We start from the raw sequence: 17,404 nt of genomic DNA on the forward strand, positions 1-17,404 counted from the left end.
TGAGCACACTGAAGAGGCTATTATGTCACAGATGACTGCCAGGGGAAATCTGGCATCAGATGTCGTCCCTTTTTTTATCAAATGAGCAAGACGTCCCTCACACCATTTTGACCAAGTGTGGGTAATGATGGGGTTGAATCTATTAAAAAGAAGCCTGGAATGACTGCACTGTATGTGAGCTGCAGCAGGATTCTGAGAAATTGCATAATCCTTCTTATGTCACGAGAGTATTATAGTTTTAGTACATGGCATCAAACAGAAAGTATAACATTGGTGTGCACAGGGATTTGGTGAAAGACAGAGCACTCTGTAAGCGCACGCAAGTACACAGCTGGAGCACAATCAAGAGAGAAAAGAAAGAGTGTGGTCTATCTATCTATCCATCCATCCATCCATCCATCCATCCATCAGTCTCATGTTTTCCTGTGACAAAAATATACTTGTCATTTCCATTTGACCACACAGTTTCCCAACAGGTAAGCAGCCATTACCACAGTTTGTTTTTATGTGAATGCTTGCTGTAACATGTTTACACTATTGACAAAATTAGGTCAGTCAAATAAAATGTAGTAATGTGTAATATAGTACACTATGTACTAAATAAGGAGTGATAAGAGTTTAGACACAGTTATAGATTTGAGTATCATTCCACATTGTGGTTTTATGGCTCTACTATGTGTCCCATATAAACCCAATATACTGTACTTTAAGTTGAATGATTTGTCTCCAATGGTCCTGCTGTACTCAAACACTGATCATTCAGTGTTGTGTGTAATACCGCCCAACAACTTAGCACTAATACAAAATTAAGCTACAAAGGACAGAATGTTTCTTTTAAAATGTTTCTATTTGATTTTACGCTGAAGACTCTGTAAGGTTGTAGTGCTAACCACTGGGCCTCTGTGCTGCCCAGCAGCTTACAGCTGTTAATGGTGGATGCTGCTGAGCTGCTGATATGTAGTAGTGTTAGATGATTGTGGATTTCTGCTCTCAGGGATTCCAATTCCTGACCAAGGATATCCTACCCAGCCAGATCAGCTCTGGATCCTCTCTCACTCTTTCAGTTTGAGACTGTTTCTCTGCTTCAATTTGCTGCTGATGGGTGAATGTTTGTTGCTGCTCACTCAGCTCCAGTTCCCAGATCTGCTCCTTCTGGAGCTCTGGGGTAACATACTCTACCTGTTTTGACAGACACTCATTCTCTTTAGTCTCTCCCTCCAGCCCAGAATAGAGCTCACTCACCTTCTCCTCCTGACAGGCAACATCTTGCTCTGCTCTCTGGAGGTGAGCCTTTAATGCCGTGACCTGGGTGCATAGAGCCTTGTTTGCTATCTCAAAGCCCTCCAACCTGCTTAGCCCACTTGTTGGAGCCAAAGCCTGATAGAATCTCTCTAAAGGTCACTGTTGTCACTATAAGTGGTATTTTGTTGTATCTGTTAAAAGATTTCTATCTCTCAGTCTGGTGTTTCACCCATTGAGAGGTCTGAAATGAAATATTTTTGTCTGATTAGTTAACTTGCTGGGCCACAAGTCTGTCTATCTGTATTTCAATTTTCAACAACCGTTCATCACTCCATTCAGTCATTCAAAACTGCACCTCCTTGGGTCCTCAGCAATACATTCTTTTTGAAGTCGATCACATCAGATGAGCGGTTGTTGAGAAAATCAAAATACAGCAGGCAGAGATTCCTCCATTTATAGTTACATATAAAGATAATTTCTAGAAAACAGGCTTCAACATATATACATTACCTAAAGAAATAAGTTTTTGCAGTTTTATTTATATATATATATATATATATATATAGGTGACAGAGCATCTTATTTAACATTTCAGTTCATCTAATAATGTCATCAGAAAACACTGCATTAAAGTAACACGTTTAAGAATATATGGTGCCACAACATCTGTTTCACGCTTTCACGCTTCATTTGATTCACCTTCATCCTCTGCTCTGCTTTAGCAGCTTCTGTGTCTTGTTTCTTTGTTGCTGGCTGTCAGACTAGAGTATTTTTGCTAGTGTCTATACTTACAGCTGACTAATCACACATCTTATATTCACTCATTCTTGTGGTTTGTTTTTTCCTACATAGGGTACTTATATTTTTAAGGATGTGCATGGCAGTGTCTCTGCACCCAGACACTTTCCATTCAGGTGTAAATTGAGCTTTAGCCCTCATCATCTCGTTATTTATTTCTGGCTTTACCTCTCTAGTGTTATTAACACCATGTTGAGTGCGGGTCAAGGGAAGGGAAGTTTGAGATAGTGAAGTGTAGGTTGTTATTTCTTGCAGTGGTTTGTACAGCTTCTGTGACCCAGGATGTCTGATATTTCACTCCCAGCAGTGGCCCTTGTGTCTGGGGTGACTGTGGCCCTGCTGACACCAACAGAGATGGATGGAGGGTGTTTTCACTCAGAGGACACTCACTGATGCAGCACCAGTGAGGGTGGTGCTGGTAGAGATATCCCTCTATGTCAAGTCAGGATTTCAGCCTGAAATTAAAGGAGAACACACTTGAAGCAAAACAAGTGGCATTTTCAAAACACACAGCTTGTCATGCCAGACGCTGAGCTTTCCCATGACCATTTGTCTTTCCCTTGCCCTTGTCATGCTATATTTAACTCCTGAAGCTATGGCGAAATGCAAAAGCCCATCTCAAATGCCACTGACTCCAGTAACAGACCAGAGATTACAAGTAGCACAGAGTTTAGACTACATTTGCAGCACAGTAGTTTGTCTTTGTTGCCCCCATTGATCTACATTTTGGCTTTGTATTTTTGCTTCTATTACCAGTTTGTCAACTAGTTAAAGGTTGAAGACATAATGGACTTTTCAATGGTGTAGCCATGTTTTCAACCATTGGACTGCAGCTCTACCACAATACTTTACTCCTTTTTAACCATTCCTACCATCGTACCATCTGTACACTTATACACCCTTTAGAAAGTGATGTTGAAAAGAGTTTCTGCTTGTAGAACATATTTGTTAAAAGTATGCTAAAAATTAAATTGTGAATTCAGAACATTTCTATAGTTTCCAGACTTTGGATACTACTTCTTTATAACACCAGATAGATAAACTGTCTTAGCTGTATTCACACACCCAAACAGTCTGGGTATATGCCACAGCTTACAATAGATACCTCTTTGAATCATCTGTCTCATTTCTCAACTCAACTAAATCCACCCAGTTAAGTTTGTATTTGTATATGGCTATCTGGTTTCAAATGTTTCAGGCAGGATATGAGATGCAATCAAAAAGCTCTGAGATTGCACCTATAACAACCAAAAAACTTACCTGGCTACCTTCCCCTTCAGGGTAGCCACTTTGTGCAGCAATACACTGCTCCCAGCACTCCTGCCATGCTTTGTACGCTCCCTAGAAGTTCTGTTATGTAAGAGCATCAAGCACCATTTGTGATTTGTGATCTGGAACAACAATTGTGTTGTGCAACCAAAATACTGTGTGGAGACATATTGTCTTGATGGGGCACCCAACTGCCATCGCAGCACAGTTAAGGTCGTTTGTGCCAAATGTCAGATATCTCAGTGTTGGCAGTCTTATCCTGACCTTGGTATCAAGGGTTATCAATGAATATCATTGCTCGTGAGTGAGGGGAACTCAGTGAATGATGGTCCCACCAAATATTCAATAAGTAATCAGTAATTAATCACAGTTTGGTCTGTACCATCATGGGACCAAAAGACTTTCTATCTTTAAATGTACGTATCGGTTAGTGCGCTGTACCACTGACAACAAGTCTTTTCTCAATGGTCAAATGAGTTTTTAAACTTTTCCATTCCCCAATGTAAGATACTGACAAAGAGGAATGGTCTACATCACTCCTTTTCCGTTCAAAGTTGGGTTAAGATAAGGACACTTCAAGCTTCTGCACCAAGCTATAAACAGGAACTTGTAAGTCTCCACTTGGTTGTTTACTGTGGTCCAAAGAACTTTGACCTAAGCGTTGGTTTTTGACTGAAAAGCTGTTCAAATCATAAATGCATTGAAAAAACAGCATGTATAAGCATTAAAATGTGTCAGTTGTACACATGTTCAGTCAGCGTTGTCTACTTGTATTTAAGTCCTGTATCTTCTGTAGTATGGGATTATGCTTTTAGCCACTCTGGTGGGTGGATGGTTGACTCTGCATGTTAAAAGGCAGCTGGAGTTGAAGTTTGCACACTTCTCAGCGCCAGCTCCTCCTCAAGCTCCAAACTGCTGCCTGAGCCGAGCTGTCAGCCGTGAACTCAGGCCTCTGCGCAGTGCTTTAATGGAGGAGAGGGATAGAAGAGGGGAGAGAGGAAAGGTAGATGTAAAGGGGAGATGAAAGGGCAAAATAAATGAGGTGGAATATTTGTGTTTGAACTGAAACAAAACGCTGTTATTACAGCAACTGCATACATGTTTCCTCATTCACAGTCAGTGTTGTATTATAATGTATTATACCTCTGTAATATGTAGCGTAACAAATGACTACTCCTCCTTCACAGCATCATAGTATATGTCATTGGAGTGATTGGTTGACTTAGTAGGTTGATTTGCTCAATGCAAGTGTAGTTCTTCAACTTCCAACCTGTCATAGTTTCACAGTTCTTCCAAAACAGTGATATGGAGTAGAACTGATTTGGAACCAGCCTGATTATTCACTGCATGTCAATAATATATGAATGCACACTGAGTCTGAATCTGCCATTAATGTTCCAATGGCATTCCTGCTGACATCTCAGGAGGCAGCCACCGCCACTACTCACAAACTTTTATAAACTCTTTGTCACTGCATTTCTTTGGGTTGAGGTCAAAGCAATGACTGTATATAAAGATGGATGACATGACAGCTCCCCAAAAGTGCAGTATACGTAAAAAATCCCATCCCTCCCATGTTAGTAGATGGGAAATGGACCAAACTAAGAAGCAAACATCAAATACATCTTTCCCAAAGATGGTTTCTGTCATTTCAGGTAGTTCTTGTCATGTTGATGTATGTTAATGTGTTCATTTTTATAATAAGTTTGGTTTAATTACTTATTCGATGCTATAAAAATGGTGTGTGACGAAATGATTGACAGCTGTGATTGACTCACTCCCTTGATTTTGTTGGGTGGGTGTGTGGGTGGGAATTCGATACTGCAGCTCCACTCCCTGATCACTGCTCCACTCTCAACAACAGTGGAGGGTAATGGGAGACATCGTGGAGACATATTTATATACAGTCATTGGGTTATATCATCATTTGTGTTTAACCCTTCTTAGAGATTCAGTTACTCCAAGTTGTATCCCAGTTATGTGTAATTGTCCTCTTGGCAATTTGCATACAGCATGCAGAGTGACTCAGACACAGTCCATTTATGAATATGATAATCAGTGCACAGTTTTCAATACTGTTACTACTTACCCCCACGACCATAAAGTGTAATTTGAGCTCTAGTGTTTTTTCTGAGCAAGAAGGCAGCGTGTCAGTGATTAGAGACACACCTTCCTGGGCACTTTCCCCTGTGCTGTTATGGCTTTATCTTGAAATGTTATGTTAATGTAATCACTAACAGAGAAAGTGCTGAGTCGGTCTTTGCGCCACCGTTACAGTCTTTCATGAGTGATGAAGCCATTTGCATTGGAGGCTCACAAGCTTTGACAAGAACACCTAACAAGTTTTCCAAGCTGCCAAAAACAGTTTTTCGATGGGTACAGTGCTCTCTTATCTCCCCCAGTTTGTTTCTGTGACTCTGTAGTTCTGTATTTATCGGATTATGTTCTCTGGCCCACAGTGAGTCACTGTCAATCTTTGTGACATTTCTGTGAATCAGACTTTGCTGCTTTTACTGCTTTTATTCCCCTCCTTCTCCTGATTCTCTCCTTTTCCGCTTCTTGCCACCTGTCGTCATTTGATGCTTTTATTTTCTTCTTTGCTTTACGCTCCACTAGTTTTTCTGTTTTCTTCTTTTATTTACAATGTCTAATCTCTTTTTCCTGTTTTTCACTTCATATTTTTTCTCTTTAATGATTTCCCAAAGTCTGTAAGCTTGTCTCATTTGTTTTCATAATTAATCATAAGTAAAAGTTTTCTCCTTCTTCTTTTCATGCCTCTACTGTTCTTTCATTCCCAGCACCACTGATTCAGGAAGTACTGACTTTTCCTTTTTGACCCCCCCTGTCCTTCTCTTCCCTCCCTCCATCCCTCCTTCTCTGCCTCCAGGATGTTCAGATAGTGAGTACGGATGAGAACCAGGTCTTCCTCGCCCTCCAGGAGTGGTACCAGTCAGACACATATAACCTGTACCAGTCGGACCCTCAGGGCGTCTACTACTCCATCGTCCTGGAAAATGTTCGCAGCACCAAGCAGCCAGAGGAGAACGTCCTCATTGACATCCTAGAGGTAAGTCTTGGCCTCATACAATATGTAAAAATATATTTACAAATTGTAAGTTCAGTGTCAAGATATTTTCAAATGTAAGCTCCTTCTCCTCTGGGACTCACAGTGTTCTCTCTGAGTCCAGAGAAGTCGATCAGTATTGATGTAACCACATCATGAAAAAGGACAATTTAATAATACTTAAAGGTTAAAGCTGGCGCCATTCTTTAATTTACTTATCCCGTGAAAAATCAGTTAGACACTGTAGTTTTTATCATGTTACTCAAACATGAGAATTTCAGCAGTGGATTAACACACATTTTAAGCACTAGACAGTATGTCTGGCAGCAGGACAGTTAAATGAGACTTAGTCAAAATAACTACAGTATGTGTGTTTTCATAGTAATGAAGGAACATGTCAGCCAGTGCAACTGTGTGATATAGTGATAGTCTTTGGACAACAATGGAGCTCTATGACACAGAGAAATGAGATACAGATACACACACAATTCTTGTTAGTGGGACACATTCCTTGTTGGTTTGGGTCTTTTCATCGGTATTGGAACAAGATGAGAACAAGAACAAGATTTAACCAAAGAAACACACTCATGTTACCAAATACCTAGATAAATTGTCTTGTATACCAGTGGCTAAGAGGCAGAGTGGCCCGTCAATTATCAATAATGTAGAAAAGTAATGCAAATGTTCGCTATTAAGTGTGCTAGCTCAGTAACAAATCAGGGGCCTCATCGAAGCACTTTGTACCAATTAGATGCCCTTTTACACGTAACAATAGGAAGTGTTTAGCCTCGGTCTGGTGACAGAGCATTTCAGTTTTCACGCTGAGCTGACTCACTACTTTGTTGAACTCTAACATTGGTATACATTTTGACACAACTGTTGGATTTGTGTTTGTCTCCAGTTACGCTAAAAAGAGGTGGAGGATTGTGCTATTTCCACCACAGTGCCACAAAACTCAAGTAAAGTAGAGGCACTTTAGCAAAAACGGTGGGTTCCTCACAGAGGCCTGTGTTTCAGAGTGAGCTGTAACAAGAGATGACAAAAAGAAGGGAGAAGTCAATTTGCTGAAAGTCTGCAGTGCAAGATAAATTATAGCTACAATCAGTCCATCCATGCATCCATGCATTGCTTAGGTCCTCCCTAGGTCCTCTAGCCTATTTGGGGTTAAATAGCGAGACCTACCCAGACTAGACGGCATATCTAATCCTCTCTAGCGAGATCTCGGTCAGTCCTCACTCTTCTCCCAGTGGGATATGCCAGGAATACCTCTACAGGGAAGCATCTGGGAGCCATCCTAATCAGATGCCCGAACAATCTCACCTGGCTATTTTCAGTGCAGTGGAGCAGGGATTCTACTCAACAGTTTCAGTAAAAAAAAAAAAAAAAAACAGACAGTAAAAAAAGTTTTTGCAGGAGTCACCGTGTTGTATACTTTGTTAGCTTTAGAGCCTCCGCTAGAAGTAAACTCTACACAGCCGACCTGAGTTTGTAAAGAGAATCCTCTTGCCAGGCTAGTCCAACCTACACTCATATAAAACAAGCTTTAGGTATCCTGGAGGTTTCCACAGAAGTTTTCCCTTCTCACATGGCACATACAGCTATTAAAAAAATAATGGTGGCAGATTAACTGCTCAGAATTCTAAGTAAATATTGAAGCAGTGGGTCTTTGATTTCAGACAGAGGTAGACAACAGCAGCCTGCTCATTTCTCGGCAGCAACCATCGATTTTGCAAATGAGAAAACAGTTGCAGCTATCTAGATGACTAAGCTAATATTAGCATCATTTGGAACTGGCTGACTATTAAGGTTTCCACTTGACTCATATTAGAGTTTTGCAGACATTTAGAAAATTGCTCAAAAATGTGTAGAGTCATGCTTCCTCCACCTAAGTAGATATTAATTAAATGCATTAACCAGCTCATTTCTTCTATCATTCAAAGCAATCTTGCATTAATCATGAAGACTTTCTGTTCAGAAGTGTTGTGGTGGCTGAACGTGACTACCGTGCTGGCCTTCCCTTTCTCTCCTATTGTATGTTCTAGCAGTCAGGCTATTCATCATCTCTGTGTCACCTGAGTGTTTTGGCAAGGTCTCGAGATAAATGGTCACAGAGGACATGAAGCAAGCAGAGGAGGAAGGAGGAAAGAGCAAGTGCTGGAGAAAAGAACAGGCGGTGGACCATACAGCAGAGGCCCTCACCGCAAAGCTCATTTCCTCCCCCTCTCTCATCACTCGCTCGGGGCGGCACTCTCACCACATGCTGGAGATAGAGATAGAGAGAGAAAAACGAACAACATACAGGGAATGGATAAAGACTGGAGGCAAAAGGAGCAGAAAATGAAGAGAAGTGCTGAACAGAAGTGGAGAGATGAAGAAGTGCAGACAGAAAGGAGAGAAGCCAGAAGTCCAGAGAGAATACACGCAGGGCTTATGTACTTTGATTTAAACAATTACCTTTTTTCACTCTATAAACATCAGTGCTGTATAATAGATAGCGAATGGAGCTCGGGGAGTCTGCGGATGGAGACATGTCTGACATGCTGCCTGGCTCTGTTTAAATGTCTGTCTGTACTGTCTTCATCATCACTTCCCTGTTTAATGTTTCAGCTTCAGAGCCTGTAGCTAGCAGCCTCACAGCCACAAAAACCATGCAGTATGTATTGATTTCAGTGCATTAAACTTTTACAGCCCTGCACATTCTGTGTCAGTGGTTTGCTTTGAGCCTCCGAGTAAATGCATTGCTGCGTAACGTATTGCACCGTGGGTAATCAGGTTTCAACCACTGACTGGCAGTTAAAGGGCTCACTCTTTTCTGTTCTGGTTAATATTCTAACCCTAGTGTTGTGGTTCAAGGTAAAGTTACATATTTTTGGACTCTTTATGAGAAACTCTCACCATAGTCTCCTCTCACTTTGTATTTTGGATATTTGATAAGGAAAATATGATTTGAAGTTCCAGTTACTGGAAGTGAGACGGAGCTCCCGAGTGGACATGGAGGAAAAGAATTCTGAAGGTTGGACAAAAAAAAAGATGATGTACGTTTGCGAGATCTTTCTATTTCTCGAGATCTCTGGAAGCTTTTGTGAGATCTCAAGAAAGTTTCTCTGGATCTCATGAAAGTACATCTTTTTTTTTTTTTAACCTTTCTTTGCTTTTTCCCCTTTATGTCCCCTCCCAGGCTCTGTACATTTACCATGATAACATAGCTACATTTGGCCACTGTTCAGATAATGCAAGCTTAACTCTAACTGCTGTAAACTCACCTCGTCCCCCAGGTACGTGGAATCAAAGGTGTCTTCTTGGCCAATCAGAAGATCGACAGCAAAGTGACGACTCTCATCACCTATAACAAAGGACGAGACTGGGAACCTTTGGCCCCGCCTACCACTGACATGAATGGCAAGCCAATCAGCTGCAAAGCAGTAAGAATGACTGATTTCCTTCATTTAGCATACCGCTAACTCTCGCAGACAATACTGTACGTTCAAACTTTGGTGTGCACACTGGAATGCAGCTGCAAACTCACACCACCAACAATCAGTCAAAATACAGAGACCTGTCGACCAGGTTGTTCCAACCAGGACGCAGAGTAAGAGAGGGAGGGATGAGCGTTGTACTTTGAGGAATGTGTGTGAGATGCCTGCCTAGGTTTTCTATCTATCATGTCAAAGTCGCTACTGCGAGGCTACACGGCGAAGAGCAATGAGTCACCCGCAGTCTGATATCCATACATCACACCTCACAGGGAGATAGAGGGGGGGAGCAAGTCTGGTCCTTTATTTGAACCATCACTCCAGTCAGCTGACAGGTTTGAAAGGAGACACAGATAGCAGAACATCAGCTCACGGCTTGTTTACCGTCACCGCAACACACACACACACGTGGCTGTTCGCTCTGACATTCACCTCTTCTTCCCTTTAGCTTCATTTAAACCTCCACATAATGACTTTGCAAAGACAATCAGCTCTCCTGGAGTCACGTCACATCCATCGGTCAGAGAGATGGCTTTCTCTCAAATGCTGGCATCACGCACATCACCAAACTGACATCACAGGTCAACCAGCTAGACAAAGCCAGATACTAGATGTGTTATCTAATGTGTCACTGTATCAGGCAAACACTGTCAGCTGCATCCATTGCCTTGCCACCTGGCAGAGATTGGCTGAGAGTAATGACCTCTTGTCTGAACAGGAGCAGTTTATCATAATGTCTGAAGAAGGTTTTGGTGGAGATGAATGCCTACAGTCTCCCTTTAATTCAGTGTCAAAGTACCACAAAGTACTGTTTAAACCAACAGGTATCTAGTGTTATCCCTATGAAATGGTATCACAGTGAATGTGAATACACACAGAGCAGAGGTTGTTAATAAGCACTGTAACAAGCAAAGGAAAGGGAAAACAAAGGCATCTACATTCACTGAGAGACACTGAACAGTCCAGTACTGTCACTTGCAGTATGGAGTTTTATTTACTGAAGTTATTTCACTTGCCCAGTTGAACCATGAGACCTGAACATTGAAGCCAAACTGTCATGGACCAAATAGTTTTCCAAAGGACAGCATTAGAGCATTGGTGTGCGTGTGGTCACTTTTCATATGACCAGTTCCAGTGTGACTGTTCCTTCTTGTGCTATTCCTCCCTGCAGTGTTTAAAACTGATTTGCCGACCACATAAAGCTAAATACCTCCATATCTTGTTGGGTAGAGCGCTGCTAAAGAAGCCCTCATGCAATACGTTGCATGTTCTATATCTGCTTCACAATAAAAGCATCCCAGCTGTTCTGCTGGTGGAAAGCTTTGCAGCAACAGGAAATCAGCAGTTAGTTAACACAGCTCAGACATGGATGAAAATGATCTGTAAGCAGTAAAATCAGGCTAATGTCTAGAAGTATTAACAGACATGTAGGAGAGCAACTAAACTCCAAACCACTGACGATCACTTACAAACCACAGAAATACTAAGAGCTGAACAAAAACAAAAAGCTGCTGTAACCCTGCTTCAGAGTACACCACAGTATTTGCAGGTTAGTGTGGGAGTCCAGTGTGATCAGCTCTGCTTCTGACAAATGTTTGCATTTGTAAATCTCATGTCTGATTCTCTCAACTGAAATGAATTATCTCCCATTAAATATCTTTCCCTGTGTTAAATTTAATCAACAATGAAACCCCCACACTGAGCTGTATTTGCAGTAGGATTATCAGGTATCTGTGTGGTAAGACTCATTAAACATGACTGAGCAAGCGTGAGTGTCTTCACTTCACCTTTCATTTCACTGAGAGTAGGTAAATCAGTGTATGTGCTGAGGATGAATGACACCTTTATCCTCACATTAAATTCTGTCGTCATGTTTCCGTTCTGCAGCCAGACTGTCACCTCCACCTGCACCTGCGCTGGGCGGACAACCCCTACGTATCAGGGACTGTCCACACCAAAGACTCTGCTCCAGGTCTCATCATGGGTGCTGGTGAGTCTCCAGAGCAAAAATGACTTGGCTTAATATGCTAGCATCAAGTGGAAAGATCCATTATCCTTATTATTAAGCTGCAGGCTACATAAAGCTGAATTCCCATGTGTGTTGTATGTTGACAGTAGCAGAAGCATCAGAATCTGGAGGAGACACACACTGCTCCCTTAACTTTTATGCTTTCAGTATCTGTTAAAATCTACATGAATGATTTAAGTTGCACTTTAATATGGGGAGAAAATTAAGTAACGCTACTTAAACAAAACTTATAGTGAAGGGATGAAATGTGATTTGCTCAGTCTGCTTAAAGTCAGGGTAAACCCACTAACCAGCTGGCAAGGTTTTATCTTTATTTTTTACTCTATCTCTTTGGAATGCAGCCATAATGTTATCAGACATAATAACAATCTGAGCCTGTCACTTTAGTGGACGTTCTTTGACGTTGATAATTGCCAATTGGATTATACTGCAGCAGGTGTTTGTTATTCCAGACTGTCCCCACTAATAATTAATACCCAACAACATGGGAAAATAAAGCCCAGGTTCAAAGATACCTTTATTACCATTATCTTTTAAGATTCAGTTTCAGTTTACAGGTGTTGGGGAGTAGGCTACTACTGCAAACAGAGAAATGTTGGATAGAGGAAGCTGTGTCCTCAAGTGATGTCACTTGAGTCAGCAAAGGTTAGGGCTGCTGAGGCTATACTGTGGTTAATGTAGGCACTAGTTTTTAACAAGTATGCATGGACAAGTATGTATAGATTTTGATATTCTTCATGCTAAATCATTAGAGTACTTTTAAGTACTTTTAAGCAAATACATAACTAGAAATCAGTCAAAAGATAGATAGAGCCATACTTGATGTGTTGCCTTTTGATTTTCAGTATCATGATATAAAGTGACCTGATATGACCTGTATTTTGGCAGTTCAAGAGAGATCTGATTTTCACATTTACTCATGATGTACAAGAGGGACTGTGGGCTGGCGTGTACATGCCCATGGGTGTCTTTGTGTGTCAGGCTGTGTTGGTGCCTCTACAATAAATCACTGTTATATGCAAACAGTCCACATGGCTGAGCTAAAAAGTGCCACTCCTCCAGAGACAAGCCTCCATTTACCCTGGGAAGAGCTTTAACACAACTATTCCTCGCTGTCTGTGCAGCGGTGAAGTATAAAACCACACTACTTCATGCCTGAGCACTCTAGCACACAGAGGAGTTCACTGAACCACCAGCAATTTTATTTATTGAATACTTCACCGTCTTTGTTTGTTTGCGGGCATTTCACAAAGAAAGCATGAAAAAAAAAAAAAACCCAGGTCCTGACAACTGGAGAAGGGTGAGTAAGTGAACTGCTGGTGTCTGTTTATGAGACAGGGGAAATGAGCCAGGTCATGCCAACAATATGTTGGAGGTCCATTTGTGCCAGGAGAAAACAACAGTTATGATAAATGATAAGAACGAGAAATACTCATGATAAGTAAAATTTGAGAAATACTAACATGACACAAAGTCAAAAGATAAAATCACTCTTTAAAGAGGTAAAAAAAAATTTGGATCTTCTAACGCTGTTTTGTTGACATTGGCTATGTCCCACAGGCTGTTATGCTCTGTGTGTAATGACAATGGTAATAGTTGCAAAATTAACCAAAGAGTGGAGGAATGCCACAGAGAGAAGATAACTGCAACACAGGTTCATAATCAGTTACTACATCTTCATCCTCTCATGGTGGACTGAATGCTACACAAACTCACTATCGCCTCTTGAGATGGGGCTAGCTGGTTAGCATGTTTACTCCAATAAATATCTGCAACACAATACATAGAGGTTGAGTCAGTCTTACATATAAGTTATGAATGCGCAGTGAGATCCACCATCTTGGAAGTTTCAACCACATTTCACCAACCAGCAAGTCAATGTATATTGTGGATTATAAGGCAAAGTATAGGAGGTTTAAATTGAATAAGCAGATGGTGAAGTCTAGTGTGTTGAAGTCCAGTCAGTAAAGCAGTCTGACCAAAGTTAATGAAGGTGTTGCTAACTGTACTGGGAGGAGTGCTTGGGTTTCAGAACATTAGGAGGTTGAGGTAGTTTGACTCTGAGAGTCAGAATTACTTTGTTTGTCAAAATGAAGTATAACTTTTTATTTCTGTCACAGTGTAACACTGACTTAGTTTCTTAACATTTTGACTTCAATGTTTCATAATTTTGTCTAAGCAAGTCACATTTATGCCTAGCTTTTTGGACTAACCTTTTTTTTCTCTCGGCAGGAACAGGCCCCCATATGTCTTGTTTCTAACAGTTATGAATTAGAAAAGACATTACCCTCCTTTATCTGCCACATTCTCCATGGCAGACTTTGATCAGTTATAGCAAAGCCTCCTTTTCTACCATATCATGCATTTTCTATTTATACAGTTCTCCAAGCCTTGTTCTTCCCATCTGGTCAATAGTTAAAAAGCTAAGTAAAGCAATAAAAAGGTTCTATGGTTTAATCCTCTACCTGTCTAACTTCCTCTTTATTTGATTATTCACTATCTAGTCTCCTCACATCTGCTCTCTCTGTGTTCTTCCCTCTCTTTGAGTCTGTTGTTGACACATACCTCATGTGAGTCTCCCTGCCTGATGAAAATTTCAATTCTTTATCTTTCCTTCAGGTAACCTTGGCTCCAAGCTAGTGGAATATAAGGAGGAGATGTACATCACTTCAGACTGTGGGAAGACATGGAGACAGGTACATCACGTACTCCTCTGGTCTCCTTTTTTTTTTCCTCCTCACATTCCTGTCCCTCTTCACCATTCTCCCCCTAACCTTCACCACACTCTCTCTGCACTCTCATGAAAGTTACTCAGTCTGAGGACATATAAAATCCAACCTAACATCTGTTCAATTTCCTTTTACTCCAAGCTGAACACCACAAAATGGCTGTTTCAAGAACACTACATTTTGCTTGTCGTGATTTGAGCTGACATCAGTAAATGATTGCATTAGTCACGCCATCTCCAGTTCACCCCCAGCTTTCTCACGTCTTCATTGAAGGTTTTCGAGGAGGAGCATCACATCCTGTACCTGGACCACGGTGGGGTCATTGTTGCCATCAAGGACACCTCTATTCCCCTCAAGATACTCAAGTAAGATCATCTGTCACCATAGAAACAGCAGTCCTTCCTGCTGTGACACATCCTTTTACAGGATGAGATAATTATATCACTGACTTTAGTGTTATTCACATTACTGATACAATGGATTTTATGCAGGTTATTATTCTGGAATTGATCAGTAATCACAGATCATCCATTAGAAGTCTTTGGCTCATTCAAGTCAATTAATAAATTAATACATCTTTGTTTGTATTCTACTTTTCATACAGATTAGTGCATGTAAAAGTACTTTACAGGTGACTGACAAAATAAGACAGAAGACACAAATGTTCAACTGGCAAACTGGCAATGGACAACTTTTTAGTTTTAACTCAGCATTATGAAGTATATACGTTTTTACAGTGTGATGGTAATAGAATAATGACACCATGATAGTTTGGATTGGTTTCCTATAAGCCTGGCTTATGGTGTAATTCTGTCTGGCACCCAGCATGAATTTCATGGAAAAATAAAAAGCTTTATTTACAGCACAACCAAAACAGAAAGGAGGAGAGCACTGTTGTTTTTCCTGGTATGTTTGGTAGCTTTCCCCAGGTAGTGGAAAGGACGACTGGTGGAACAGCCAGAGTAACTGTGGAAACTGTTGTTGGAGGAGGCAACGACAGAGTGATGGAAACCATAGTAAACCAAGAGTAAAGAGCCATGGTTGGACTGGGACAGAAAGTCAGCCCTGGACTTATCCTCTGGGACTGACTTCATGGATTTTTTTTCTGGTCTGCGGGCCCACTGGGATTTGTCCTGGTAGTCCCTATGGCCAGTCCAACTACAGAGAGAGCTACAGGACTGGAGAGGGTTCAAATGTGATATTCAGTCATTATTTCTAACTAACTAATCAGCAAGTAAGAAAACCTGCCTACTTAGTACATTACATTAGTAGCACTTGGGATCACTAGAGGGGGGAAGTTTTCCCACAGCCACTTTAAAGGGTTGGCTCAAAAAAATGTATTTTTCTCTTTAACCTCTATAATTTTGATGAACAGACCCATTCAGTCCATTGAGCTTTTTTTTAATATTTTCACAGTACAGGAAAGATCAGTTAGTCACCGAGTCCAGTCTCTTGCAGACAATTTCAAGCTCAGCAAGATGTTATCACGTCGACCTTAATAAATAAGGATGAAATAATGAGAAACCATAGATAAGGGAGTACTCAGAAAAACATTTATCACAGACCTAAATCAAATGACCTTTTAGATGGGTCCTCATCTGTCTCTCAGTGAAAGACCATAGAGTGTTGTCCTTCACAGCTTTCCCTCCCTCTGCCTCGGCTAAATCAATAACACCCCAAAGGCTCTGGTAATGCTGTGGAAAACATCTCGCTAAGAGCCGCAGAGAGCTGTGAAAGTATGAGAAAGTGTCCCGTAAGAAAAGACCACTTTTTAAAAGTGAAATGAGCGTGGTTTTTACCACTTCATTACACAGAATGACCGTAATGTTATCACCTCATCAGGTGCTGAGATTTCTGGCTTCCAAAACTCTGTCTGTGCTCCTTTGTGGAGCCAGAAACTCTCTTCTCATTCCAGTTTCATGACCCCCAGTAATTCTCTTTCTCAGCTGCTCAATAATAGAGAGCAGTGTTTTTTGTGAGAGCAACACATTTCAGCTGTGAAGCATTATTCTGAGGCCAAGAAACTAATAATGGAACAGCAATGTTACTCCAGTATTTTGCACATTGATTTATTACATGTTCAGTACATGTCTGTATTGGACGGCTGCTCTAATTAGCTGGCTTACTCATCTCTATTATAGAACTGCAACTTAATTGTTATATTGCCATTCTGTTACACCACACACTTTTGTTGAGGGGGATAAGTTCAATCAGTGTAGTAATTCCAGCTGGTCTCCCAACAGATCTGTAAAAGATAATTTAGCTAGCTAGTCTTTTAGGCTTGTCTTGTTGCTTGTTAAAAGTGGGGACTGCCCTGGGGCCCCACACCTCGAGGGCCCCCAAAGTCTCCTAGAGTGGCAGTTATTTTGTGGTGCTTTGATTATTTGTAACATTGTGTAGGAATATATGGGAATATGCACCACTAGAAAACATCATGATGATAATGGTGTTAAGGCTATTTTATCTTTATGTTGAGACCTTGGTTTGAAGAAAGGCCCTGTGTACAGGCGCTTGGGATCAAAGAAACTAATTTTTGTCACGAGTGAATGAATCCAGCTATGCTCGGCATGATGGCTGTGCTGGAAACGGTTAAAGCAGCTGCTCTCTCTGTTGCATTTTTTTTTTTTTTTTCATTAGAAAGTATAACTACACCCTTAAATTTTGCTAGAAGCCTTTCCCTCACTATATTTCAAAAATGCAACAGGTCAGGGGACACAGGAGAAGACTGAGTGACCACCGCTCAGTTTGACGTGGACAGAGTCAGAGATGACAAGCCAGGAGAAAATACTTTGCTCTTCTT

General features: G+C 41.0%; 2 protein-coding genes across 7 annotated transcripts in view; one reads left to right on the forward strand and one right to left on the reverse strand.

Annotated features, from left to right (window-relative positions):
• sorcs2 (sortilin-related VPS10 domain containing receptor 2) overlaps positions 1 to 17,404 on the forward strand; it is a 286,509-nt gene that overhangs the window by 248,899 nt on the left and 20,206 nt on the right. For all 6 annotated transcript variants that reach the window (XM_051075724.1, XM_018674300.2, XM_018674299.2 and 3 more), the window contains exons 9-13: positions 6,197 to 6,376; positions 9,649 to 9,795; positions 11,734 to 11,836; positions 14,495 to 14,571; positions 14,878 to 14,969. In XM_051075724.1, coding sequence (XP_050931681.1) covers positions 6,197 to 6,376; positions 9,649 to 9,795; positions 11,734 to 11,836; positions 14,495 to 14,571; positions 14,878 to 14,969 — 599 coding nt within the window. The remainder of the gene's footprint in view (positions 1 to 6,196; positions 6,377 to 9,648; positions 9,796 to 11,733; positions 11,837 to 14,494; positions 14,572 to 14,877; positions 14,970 to 17,404) is intronic.
• tada2b (transcriptional adaptor 2B) overlaps positions 1 to 17,404 on the reverse strand; it is a 106,683-nt gene that overhangs the window by 31,358 nt on the left and 57,921 nt on the right. The window lies entirely within an intron of this gene.

The sequence above is a fragment of the Lates calcarifer genome, linkage group LG14, assembly GCF_001640805.2.
Source record: "Lates calcarifer isolate ASB-BC8 linkage group LG14, TLL_Latcal_v3, whole genome shotgun sequence".
Lineage (NCBI taxonomy): Eukaryota > Metazoa > Chordata > Actinopteri > Centropomidae > Lates > Lates calcarifer.